This window comes from Delphinapterus leucas, chromosome 11, assembly GCF_059928025.1.
Source record: "Delphinapterus leucas isolate spDelLeu-1000000601 "Yukka" chromosome 11, BTC_Dleu_Yukka2, whole genome shotgun sequence".
NCBI lineage: Eukaryota > Metazoa > Chordata > Mammalia > Artiodactyla > Monodontidae > Delphinapterus > Delphinapterus leucas.
In genome coordinates this window covers 49,162,379-49,175,471 of record NC_143139.1, presented here as the reverse complement: position 1 = coordinate 49,175,471, position 13,093 = coordinate 49,162,379, and the positions used below count along the sequence as shown (strand labels likewise).

Sequence of the window (13,093 nt, the reverse complement as noted above, 5' to 3'; positions counted from 1 at the left end):
TTCTGAATATTTGGTAAGGAATGGTAAGCACTGCCTTTTTAAAGAAGTTGGCTATTAGAAGAAAAACTAAGTGGTATTCAGAGGAAGCTGATGGTCTTGTTTTAAAACATGGGAGAGATCTGTTTATATCTATAGGTTAGCAAGGAAGATGATACTGGAAAAGAAACAAAAGCACGAACTAATGTTAACTGTCTACTATACATGTGGCAGTGTGCTAGGCATTTATATGTATAGGAGAGAGGAGATAACGAAGGAAAAACGAGGTCTAGGAAACATTGAGATAAATACTATTGGTAGAGAGATTGTTCTTAAAGAGCATGGAGATCAGAGAGAGCAGGATGGATGTGGTGATCCACAGCTAAATAAAAGTATGATAACACTTTTTACCTCCTGTTACAGACATTATGGTTAATAGTTAGATCACTTATCTATTGTGATTCCAACTTCTGACCGAGATTACACATAGCCCAACCTAGCTAACATTTGTGGAGTTAGTGCAGGGGTTGACTAGTCAGTCTGTGGATTATAACCTGAGTTCTTTAACTCTCTTTCTTTGATATAACTTGGAAATTACACTGTTTATTAGCAACTTCGTACTAGTAGCTTTCTGAAGAGACGAGTGAAGAAAATGCTTAGATTATACATAAACTAGATATTAAGCCATTTATCTAGTGTTAAAGTAATTTTGGCTAGTTTGGGCTAAGTGTAATATAAGGCAGTGAATCGTCTCTTAACAAGACAGAAGGTAAAACTTGAGTTTAGCTGAAATGATTTCATGAAGAGAGAAAACTAAACTTCATCCCTGACAACTGAATGCAGTATTTTAATTTCCCTATTCCCAATGTTTCAACTAAAAGCCTGCAATTCAAGGCTAAGCTGAACTTCTTACTTGAACAGAAAAATACAGCTTATTCTTTGTAAGTTACCTACATAGTCAACATACATGGAAATCTAATACCATACTGAGCAATCAAAATATAGAGAAATTAAGTCTGAAGGCTGACATAGCAAAAATAGTTATTTAAAACTTTTTATAGTTATTTTCAAACCTGATATAAAACAACCCGAATTTGTAAATTTTGACATTATAAAACAAAAACTATCTTATTAAGAAAAACAAGACCAAGCTTAAACTTTCCCCATTTCTAACAATCATCCTAGGGTAAGTTCTTAGAGAAAAAGAGAAATTTAAATCTCTTGAAAAATTAAGCACTTTTACTCTTGTGAGATACAGATTAGTTCAGTTCAACAAGCATTTGCTATGTGTCTCCTCTGTGTCAGGCAGGGTGTTAAATACTTAAACAAAAGACAATTTAAGGAAATTTATATATAAAGTGTTTCTCATAACCTGATTTTTGTTCCTCGTTTTGACTGCTCTATATGGTATTTGACAAAACATTCCACTTAAAAAAAATAAAATTACAGTTACTCTTCTTTAGCCATTATCAATCTCAACACCAAAACTGCAACCCATTTTTATTTTTGCTGTTATTACAGATATCTCCAAACATACACAAGTCCTCATGTACCCAATATCAGTCATTCAGCTTCAAAAATTATTAACATTCTACCACTCTTGGTTTATTTATAATCTCCTTGGCCTCCACATTCCTTCATGTTTTTGCTGGACAATTTTAAAGCAAATCCCAGACATTTAGAATTTCACCTGTAAACACTACAGTATGCATCCCCAGCAGGTAAGAAATCTTTTTTGATACTACTGTCCGTCCCAATCTAATAGTCAGCTCATGTTCACATTTTTTCCCCAGTTGTCTCAAAAACTGGGTAGTTTGAATCAGGATCCAAAATAAGTTCATACATATGCAAATTAATTTTAGTAACTTCAAAAGCCCTTACTGCTCCCTACCAGCTAACTTCTCCGGTTTCATCTTACTATGACAATTGTTTATTTTCCATTTGTCCTGACTTTTGTATCTATTCATATAGTTAACTTTGACTTACATGTGTTACTGTAAATTGCTCAAATCTTTTTTAGAACAAACCAGGGGAGAAAGGAAGAAATAAAATAACCAATAATTATTTGTGAGTACCTCTGAATCAAGCATCTATATGAGAACTGAATACTTAAGTTACATTCATTTATGCATGAAATATACTATGTAAATGTCTTAATTTCAATTAAATTTGGATATGGCTTTTAAATATTGAAGCTAACACTAACTAAGAAGCCTGACTGTGACCATGCTATCTTTGGTAAAACTTGGAGACACAGTACTAGGTTATACATTATCTTATCACAACAGAAAGTAGGTAACAGTGTTTACATGAAGGAAAGATTTATTTAATCAATGTGCATTTTCAGCATTTCAAAGGAAAATCTGCATACACACTCAAGATCTTAATGAATATTAAATTGAGGAACCTCAAAGTACAGAGTTATGTGAAGTGTGTGTTTATGTACAAGCACAAGCTTTTCCAAAAAAGATTTGGAGTTTGGACCACCAAAATAAAATAAACAGAAAAAACCAGTTTATCGGTAAATAACAGTACACAAGAACTTTATTCTACCATTATGCTGCCTTCATCGTTAGGTGACAAACACCCAGGAAAGGATGTGTATATTTAAATAACAAACAGATCTACATACAGTTTCCTTTTCTCTCCAGGAATCCTGCCTTTCCAACCAACTACACTTTAGTCATCTTTCTTCTTTCAGTACATTACGTGATGAATGATCTATACCAGGTATTCCATTTTCTGACTAGGTATTCATCCCGTCTTTTCCTACTATTTGTCATTCTCATCATGCTGACATCATTTGTCAAATACACCGAATCTCTTCTGTCTCCTCCCAATTTCTGCATCGTTTACCACTGCTTACCATTCCCTTTCTTCTAGAAGCTCTTTTTTCCTTTGGCCTCTATGACAAAACAGAATCCAAGTTTTCCTTAATCTACACGATTACCTATTTGATCTTTGTTTTATATCATTACTTAGGGATACCCTTTAAGGTTTAGTGTACAGTTCTTTACATCTTTAATTAGATAATTCACATACGCCTAATATTTCTCACTTCTAGGAATATAACTCCATACCTGCAGTTCTCATTACTCTCCAAGCTTTGGCTCCCTATATTTAACTTCATCCTAGGCAGTTCTATTTGGCTGTTCCATTACCTCAAACTTTACAGAGTCTCAGAAAAAGTCATTCTATGTCTTTTTCTTTAAAAAAAATTTTTTTTGGAGTATAGTTGATTTACAATGTCGTGTTCTATGTCTTTTTCTTAATGAGACCAATAATAATAAGATAAAATGAGATGAATCATGAAAGAAAATTTATAAAGACTCAAAATGTCTTTAAAAATGACAAGAAATTGCAGGTTTTAGAATGTTACCCTAGATTTATGGCTCACAGGTTGCATTTCAAATTGAAGACATGTTATTAACTTAAAATATATGAATATGCATGAAGGACAAGAAATGAAAAGCTGGCTCTTGAGCCATCCTCTCGACCGCTACATCCAAAATCACTCAATCCCCCATTTCCAGTATTTGAACAAGGTGAAAATTGGTAACAAATTTGTATACTTTCATAGAAGCTTTAAGAATGCACTTTCTGTGAACTATAATAACCTCTGTTCTTTCAGTACCAAAATAAAACTGTCATAACCAAATCTAATCTTTTAAATAAGCAGAGACTATCATGCTTATAAATACTTAAAAAGTCTCTGTACAGTTTATTGTTAAAATGAAAGCACTTTATCTGACAAGAGTTTCCTAATATGAATTTTCAATCTAATAGGTCTATCCACCATTTCTGAATCCATTTATACAGTTAACTGTGCAATTACTATATATGCAAATTGGGCTTAATAACTCTTTAAAAAATTCTAAAGTATATGCTAAGTTTTTCTACCTGTATTTAAACAGGTACAATAGCAAAACAGCTGGTGTAAAAAAACCAAAAACAATACTGCAGAGTCACCTAGATGTTTATTATTTATCCTAACTGAAAAATAGTATGCAATGGTTTTATTTATAAAGTGCTTCCTCTCTCCAAGAAGAGCACTCAGGGACAGAGTGCTGTAAAAATACTAATATGCCACTAGATTAAGTTTACACTTAGTGCTTCAGTCACTAATTTGGAATTCTGTTAATCAGAACACCACAGATGGCAGGGGGACAACATATGAATTAAGAACTGGCTTAGTTTTCTATTTGATTTTTTTTTAGCCTCTCATGCCTTACCTTGATTTTGGATTCTTCTCTGAATATTTTCTAGCCCATGAAAACTGCCTCTTCAGTTATCAATGACGCTCATCTTCCTCCACCAGATTTTTACTCACATGTCTCGTCAATATTTTTGAGCAATTAATGAAAACGTCTGAATTAAAACAACTTCTCATGTTACCCTCACAAGAATTTTTACTTATTTCAGGAAAACAGCAAAATTTGGACCTTTTTATTTCCATAATGTTAGTAATCTCAAAGGCATTCTTTGAGATAGTTATACCTAAATGAAACCATACAGAAAAAAATTAATAGTGCAATTTAGTCAATTAATGAAGTTGTACTGCTTCTGAGGAATAAGGTGTTAACATTAAAAAATTTTTCTGGAAAGTAAGGGATAATCTATTGATTAGGTTTCTCCTCTCTTCAGGAACACCCAGGATTCTACAATTATTCTACTTTAAAATAATTTAAAAAAAAAATACAGGATGTGGGCTTCCCTGGTGGCACAGTGGTTAAGAGTCCTCCTGCCGATGCAGGGGACACGGGTTCGTGCTCCAGTCCGGGAAGATCCCATATGCCGCGGAGCGGCTGGGCCCGTGAGCCACGGCCGCTGAGCCTGTGCGTCCGGAGCCTGTGCTCCGCAACGGGAGAGGCCACAACACTGAGAGGTCCGCGTAACGCAAAAAAAACCAAACACACACAAAAAAACAAGATGTAACTAGCCACACATCTCCAACTGAATAATCAGACTATCCACCCAATGCCAACATCTTTGGAAAATAGTCAAATTTAACAGAATAGAAAAAAAGTTAGAGTGGTTTAAGCTTTTCTAAGGTATCATTAGAAAATATCACGTTTTTGAGAGGTTTTAAGAAATGAGATGCTTAAGAACTAGATTAGAAATGCATGTTCTTGGGCTTCCCTGGTGGCGCAGCGGTTGAGAGTCCACCTGCCGATGCAGGGGACACGGGTTCGTGCCCCGGTCCGGGAAGATCCCACATGCCGTGGAGCGGCTGGGCCCGTGAGCCATGGCCGCTGAGCCTGCGCGTCCGGAGCCTGTGCTCCGCAACGGGAGAGGCCACAACAGAGAGAGGCCCACGTACCGAAAAAAAAAAAAAAAAAAAAGAAATGCACGTTCTGATTAACAGAATAGAAAAATAAAGTGGTTTAAGCTTTTCTAAGGTATTATTAGAAAATATCACGTTTTTGAGAGGTTTTAAGAAATCAGATGCTTAAGAACTAGATTAGAAATGCACGTTCTGAAAAAAACTAAGCATTTTAATATTTTAAAAATACAGCATGAATACAAAGATGAAAAAGTCAAGTTATAAATTGATAACTAGCAGAAAAATCCAGATGGAAAACTTTTGAAAATTTTTTAGGTAGGTTCTTAGGTTTCTAATATAGATTTTGGGTTGTCTTAGGGTATATACATTCTTATAAATAGGACTACATGTTTTGTTTTGTTTTTGCGGTGTTGTGGAGCAAAGGCTCCGGACGCGCAGGCTCAGCGGCCATGGCTCACGGGCCCAGCCGCTCCACGGCATGTGGGATCTTCCCGGACCGGGGCACGAACCCGTGTCCCCTGCAACGGCAGGCGGACTCTCAACCACTGTGCCACCAGGGACGCCGAATAGGACTACATGTTTTAAACAAAATTATATTTTACGCCTGACATTTTTTTAATATTTAGTATTTCTTCAGATGAGGCTATATGGTCTCCGTTCTGATAAAAATGGGCCTAGGGACTTCCCTGGTGGCGCAGTGGTTAAAAAATCCTCCTGCCGGGCTTCCCTGGTGGCGCAGTGGTTGAGAGTCCGCCTGCCGATGCAGGGGACACGGGTTCGTGCCCTGGTCCGGGAAGATCCCACATGCCGCGGAGCAACTAAGCCCGTGCACCACAGCTACTGAGCCTGAGCTCTAGAGCCTGCCAGCCACAGCTACTGAGCCCGTGTGCTGCAACTACTGAAGCCCGCATGCCTAGAGCCCGTGCTCTGCAACAAGAAGCCTGCGCATTGCAGGGAGGACCCAACGCAGCCAAAAAAAAAAAAAAAAAAACAACAAAAAAACGGGCCTAGTATGATTTTAAGGCCTTCAGAACAATTAATTTCTTTGTTTTCAGTGGTATAGAAAAGTCAGACACTTAGATACTAACATGCTTTCTCTTAGTGAACATATGCCTACTGTAGTGGTGTGTTTGTTTTTTTTAACTGGTATTATTGTTTTTATTTATAAAGAATTATTTTTATTTGGCTGTTTGGAAAACCACTAACATTTTTCACTTTAGAAAACATTAAATAATAAACAAGATGTTATACAGTACTTTGGATAACTTCTTCCATCAGTGTAGTGCAATGCATCATTGGCACCTAAAAGTGAAACTTTCTATTATTTTCCCCTTTCATCTCCAGTTGTGCAGTTATATGACCAAAAAGAAAATGAATCATAAAATTCAGATTCCTGAGTCCCCTCATAAAGATTTATATTCTGCTGGTCTGGGGGAGGACTCTGGAAGCTGCTGCCTATGGGGGTTCACATAATACATATTAAGAAACGTTACCTACAGAATTTCTCGAAGTGTGATACTTAGACCAACAGTATTAGAATCACCTGTGAGCTTAATAGCAATGCAAATTCATGAGCCCTACCCAGATCTACCGAAACAGAAATTCAGGGGATGGGGCTGAGGAAACAGTGTTTTAACAAACTGAACAGGTGATTCTTCCTTCTATCACCATATTATAGCTTTTAATGATTTTTCCTTGGCTTTTGACACTCTAGGTAGGAAACAGTTATGTGCTAAGCAGTATGAGCACTGGACATACCCCAGGTTAGTGATGTTTATTAGAACTAGCATCTTCATACCATGTTGAGGATGAGGGGTTGTCTCCTGACAGATATGATGACAATTATAAGCATATAAAACACGCTGTTCTGTATCTTAATAACTTGAAGTTTCTTTCTTGGGGAACTTAAAATTACATGCCTTCTGCTGGAGTTGAATTTGTCTAAGTTACATCTGCTTGTAATGTAACTTCAATGAACACACACAGAATTCTACTTTTCTTTTAAAGTTGCCATTTACCCCAAAAAAAGAATCTGCATCCTTACTTCAATTATATACATATAAATAAATGTTAATTCCTCACTTTTTTTATCTATACTATTTTCCTCCACTACAGGTGTTTTCTCAATGTTCTTGAATATTATAATTTTACACAGTATGTTCTACGTTTACCTAAATGGTACTGAGTGAAATCTCATTTCGTTTTTATTTTTTCTCTCAACTCTATGTTTTAAAGTTTATCCAGTTTCAAAGATCTTACCACTGTTACTTCTATCTGCTGCACTGGCATTCCACAGTATATCACCATCATTTTTCTTATTCACTCTACCAGAGATAGATACTTAGCTAGGCTGTCTTCAAATCCCCACTACCACAAACAACGCAGCTACAAAGATTGTATATTCAGGGACCTGTGTGAAAAATTCCACTGAGTGATGGGTCAGAGGGATTAAGCATTCCTGATTTAAACACTGATATATAGCAGGGTAGTAGTTTGTACTCCCACCATCAGTACATAAGACTTCTCCTACAACCCTCCAAACACTTTTTATTAGCATCCTTTTAAGTTTTTGTCATTCTGATGGCTATCAGATTGTATCTCATGCTTTAATTTTTCTGATTACTAGTGAGTTTGTGTATCTCCTCAGCTACCTGTCAGCACTTGGGCTTCCCCTTCTTTAAACTATTTATATCTTTTATTTTTTAAAAGCTTGTTTGCTTTGTTTCTGTTAATTCACAGCAGTTCTTTGTACACTGTGGGTATTATTCTCTTGTAGGTTTTAGATTTTCTAAAACCGACATTTGACTTTTAACTTTGTATATGGTTCCTTTAACAGAAATACTTAATTTAATGCAATCAAACATTAATTTTCGCACTATGTTCTGTGATCCCTAAGTCACAGATATTTTCCAAAATATCTTATTAGCTTTAAAGCTTTACATTTCTTATTTGAGTCTTTAGTCCTTCTGGAGTCTTTGTATGTAATGTGTAAGGCAGTGATTCTGCTTTCTTTTCTCCAAATAGTACTCCTAATAAAATCTAAGCACCTATCTGCTTTAAGCAACCTGTTTTTCACTGCCGAGCAGTGCCACTTACCATACATACAGAAGTTTTTCTTAGCTCACTAGTTTATTCCAGTCTATTTGCCTTTCTTTTGCTAGTGTCACAGTGTTTTTATTACCATAGCTTTGCAGTAATCCTTACTATCTAGTAGGTAAACACTTCCCTTCCTCCTCTTTGTCAAAACTGACTTAGCTAATCCTGGATCTTTATTGGAATATGTTAATTTTAGAATGAGTTTCTGAAGTTTCTCACACACACAAACAGAGGGGAAAAAAAGGTCAGGATAGAATTTTGTTTCTGTGTTTTAAAATTTATTTTATTTATTTCTTTTTGGCTGCTATGGGTCTTCGTTGCTGCGTGCAGGCTTTCTGTAGTTGTGGCAAGCGAGGGCTACTCTTCGTTGCGGTGCGCAAGCTTCTCACTGCAGTGGCTTCTCTTGTTGCGGAGCACAAGCTCTAGGCGTGAGGGCTTCAGTAGTTGTGGCACATGGGCTCAGTAGCTGTGGCTCACAGGCTCTAGAGCGCAGATTCAGTAGTTGTGGTGCACAGGCTTAGCTGCTCCGCGGCATGTGGAATCTTCCTGGATGAGGGCTCGAACCTGTCCTCTGCCTTGGCAGGCAGATTCTTAACCACTCCACCACTAGGGAAGCCCCAGTACAGAATTCTGAATAGGAGGCACTGACATGATAAATTTAGAGAAACAGGCTAGGTTAAGCCATATAGTACACAATAATCTTTTGTCTTTAATTAAGTTAGAATTTTTTTCCATGAAGGTTTTATGCATTCCTAATTATTTTTTGTTATGCTATTTTCTAAGTGGGTTACTAATGTTATATAGCAGGGTCAGGAATCTATGGCTCACAAGACAAATCCATATTTTTTTAAATAAAGTTTTACTGGAACGCAGCCACACGCATTTGTTTACACAATGCCTACTGCTATATCAGTAGTTATAGTTGAGTCAGAGACCCTATGGCCCATAAAGCTAAAAATACTTATCTGGTTCTTCATAAAAAAGAATGCTGACCTATGGGTATGGAAAACACCTATTAATTTTTACAAATTAATCTTGTATTAGATAATGTTGCTGAATTCTCTTAGTACTAGTAGTCTGCTGATTGTTTTTGGATTTTATGTAGATTGCATCACATGTAAATAGTGAATTTTATTTCTTTGTAAAATTCTAATCTTATTTGGTTTGTGTTCAAAATTTCTCAATTAAATGTTTGCTACAGATTTTGGGTTTATAGGCTTTAACAAGTTAGGAGAATTCCCTTTTATTCTTAGTTTTTTGAGAGTCTTTTCATACACTAGATACTGATTAAAAATTTTTTTTGTATTCTAATAAACTATCACTTGGCAATTTAGTTTATTAGCTAGGTTAGCAATTACTAAATTATTTATTTATTTATTTAAGAATCATTATTTTAAGGTTTCAAAACACAAATTCACAACCTCTTATCAGAAAATCTGAAATTCCAAAGTTTCTGAAAACTTAAAAAATTTTTCATAATTCGCTTCAGGGCAATCTAACCTGAACTGAAATGATGCTATTTACACTCCTTTATCTTACTTAGTGTGGATACTTACTGAATATTAAGGTGCTTAACTATAAGAGTCCCCCTGGACTCTACAAAAATAGTAAAATAATAGGTGGCACACGTACCATATTACTTCTCAGAGGTTTAGAAAGTCCAAATATTGAAATACAACTAGCCCTAAGTGTTTCTGATAATCCTAAAACCCTTAAAAATATTTCCTCCCATTCGGCATGTTGCCTTTTCACTCTGTTGACTGCTTCCTTTACTGTGCGGAAACTTTTTAGTCTGATGTAGTCCCTTTTGTCTATAATTGCTTTTGTTGCTTGTGCTTTTGGTGTCATATTCATGAAATCACTGCCTAGACCAATGTCATGAAGCTTTCCCCCTAAGATTTCTTCTAGATGTACAGATTCAGGTTTTTTGTTTTTTTTTAACATCTTTATTGGAGTATAATTGCTTTACAGTGGTGTGTTAGTTTCTGCTTAATAACAGGGTGAATCAGTTATACGTATACATATGTCCACATTATCTCTTCCCTCTTGCATCTCCCTCACTCCCACCCTCCCTATACCACCCCCTCCATCCCACCCCTCTAGGTGGTCACAAAGCACCGAGTTGATCTCCCTGTGCTATGCGGCTGCTTCCCACTATCTATCTGTTTTACATTTGGTAGTGTATATATGTCCATGCTACTCTCTCACTTCGTCCCAGCTTACCCTTCCCCCTCCCCGTATCAGGTCTTATTTTTAAATCTTTAAACCACATATCTGGTAAGGGGTTAATATCCAAATATATAAGAAACTCATTACAATTCAACAGCAAAACCCCCAAATAACCAGATTAAAAAATGGGCCTGAGACTTCTTTGAATAGACACTTCTCTAAAGAAGGCATACAGACAGGTAATAGGTATATTAAAAAGATGTTCAACATCAGAAATCATTGGGGAAATGCAAATCAAACCACAATGAGATACCACCTCACACCTGTTAGGATGTCTATTATCAAAAGAACAAAAGATAATAAGTACTGGCAAGAATGTGGGGAAATTGGAACGCTTGCATACTGTCGGTGGAAATGTAAGATGGTGCAGCTGCTATGAAAAACAGTATGGAAATTCCTCAAAAAATTAGAAATAGAACTAGCATATGATTCAGAAATCTCATTTCTGGGTATATATCCAAAGGAAATGAAATCAGTATCTTCAAGAGACATCTGCACTCTCAAGTTCACTGCAGTATAATTTACAATAGCCCAGATAATGAAAACAACCTAAATGTCTATTGACAGATAAATGGATAAAGAAAATATGGTATATACATACAGTGGAATTTTATTCAGCCTTAAAAAAGCAAGGAAATCATGCCACATGTGATAACACTGATGAACCTAAGGGACAGTATGCTTGGTAAAGTAAGCCAATCACAGACAAATACTGTATGATGCCACTTATATGAGGCTATGTAAACTAGTCAAACTCATAGAAACAGAGAGTAGAATGGTGGTTCCCAGGGGCTGGGGGAAGGGAGAAGTGAGGAATTACTCTTCAACAGGAATAAAGTTTGTTATACAAGATGAATAAATTCTAGAGATTTGCTGTACAACAATGTGCCTACAGTTAACAATACTGTAAGTGCACACATTTAAAACTTTGTTAACAGGGCAGATATCAAGTTATGTTTTCTTACCACAATTAAAAAAAAGTTAAAAAGGTTTCTAATCACTCATTTACCATCAAAAGCAATTCTTATACTCCTTTATCTCTACTTGTGCTGTTATATTCTAAAACACGTATCTAAATAAATAAAATATTGCTTTCACGATTAGATTTAAAATATGTTGCTTTCACATCAGATTCATTTTCATAAAGAGCATTCTTTTAACAGACACTTTTAAAAATACCACAAAATGCTTGAAAAATATTAAATAAAATGTTTAATAGTGATTTGATTATATTAGACAATGCACCATTACATTTATAACGTATTTATACTGTACCTTATTCTAAAAGAGGTTAGAATTGGAAGGCTTTTAAATTACAGCATATTCATTTAAGTGCAAACTTAGATAACTTCTATACGAGAATAAAATATTAAAATATAAAGAAGTTATATATATTTACAATTGCAATATACAATTAGGTTCTTCTATCATTCTGGATTTTATTATCTGAAATCAAAGCTTCAACATCATGCACTGAGCCATAAAAAGTGGGAGCACTTACTTAGGAGTAGAAGGACCCCTTGGCCATGTTCCGTCTTCATTCTTCTGTTCTATCACTAACACCTGCAAATAAGACACAATAAAAGAGTGTTTTTCCTTAACCCTGAAGTTAAAATAGCTTTAGAAGATTAGCTGTATATGCTAAGAAACTAAAGTAACTCTGCGATGACTTAAAGGACACAGTAGACAAGGTGAAGAGGTATTTGCATTTTGATTCCAAAGCTGGCCAAGGGAGATAAAGAGACCTTAAATATAAGAAGTCAGCAATGACAGTCAGAAAGAAAGAAGGTAAAACACTACAAGGAAAATCATTGGTTCTATGACTTTAAGTATAAAAAACTAGATGCAATATAAGTTCCTTGAGTTTAGGGCACACTTTCTTTTTCTTTTCTATTTGTAGCTTGTAAAAGTACTGCGCAAAAAACAGATGCTGAATAAATGGTTATAGTTGTTGTTAAACATACTGATGTATGATCTCAGTCAGCTATTATTATGCAAATACTGAGGAAAAGTGGCAAAGATAATCCCAAATTACAGAGTATACATAATTACACATAATTTGTTTGGGGCTTTGAAATTTGTCTTTATTTAAATTATAAAATTATAAAATCTTTTAATATAGAAACGATAGAGCCATGTGTGTGAGAATCATACTAAGTTCCCTATGGTCAGGGTAGACAAAAAACACCTCTAATAAATGAAAAGTACAGGCTAAGGTGAGCTATACTTTATTTTAAAACATCCCAGAATCTTTTTTCGTATGTTTCAGTCTAAAAAAGAAGGCTTTCTTCTAGTTTTTACTAGGGGCAAGTCTGTGCAAAGAAGAAAAACTAACCAAAATAATTAAGTTAACAAAAGAAATATGTGATCATCTCAACAAGTTAATACCTAAATTTCCACAGGAAAACTATAATATAGAAAACATGCCTTGAAGTAAATTCAAGGCATTAAAAATTTGCATATATTCTACATATTCAGTTTCATTAACTCTTGTTTCTTAAAATTGCA

The 13,093-nt window shown here is 35.4% G+C and overlaps 1 protein-coding gene across 9 annotated transcripts in view; it reads right to left on the bottom strand.

Moving 5' to 3' along the window:
• Nucleotides 1-13,093, bottom strand: part of USP15 (ubiquitin specific peptidase 15) — a 161,667-nt gene that overhangs the window by 91,662 nt on the left and 56,912 nt on the right. For all 9 annotated transcript variants that reach the window (XR_016394810.1, XR_016394811.1, XR_016394812.1 and 6 more), the window contains one exon: nt 12,087-12,148. Coding sequence is in view for 4 of the 9 variants with exons in the window: in XM_022571647.2 (XP_022427355.1) it covers nt 12,087-12,148 (62 nt within the window). In the remaining 5 variants the exon portion in view is untranslated. The remainder of the gene's footprint in view (nt 1-12,086; nt 12,149-13,093) is intronic.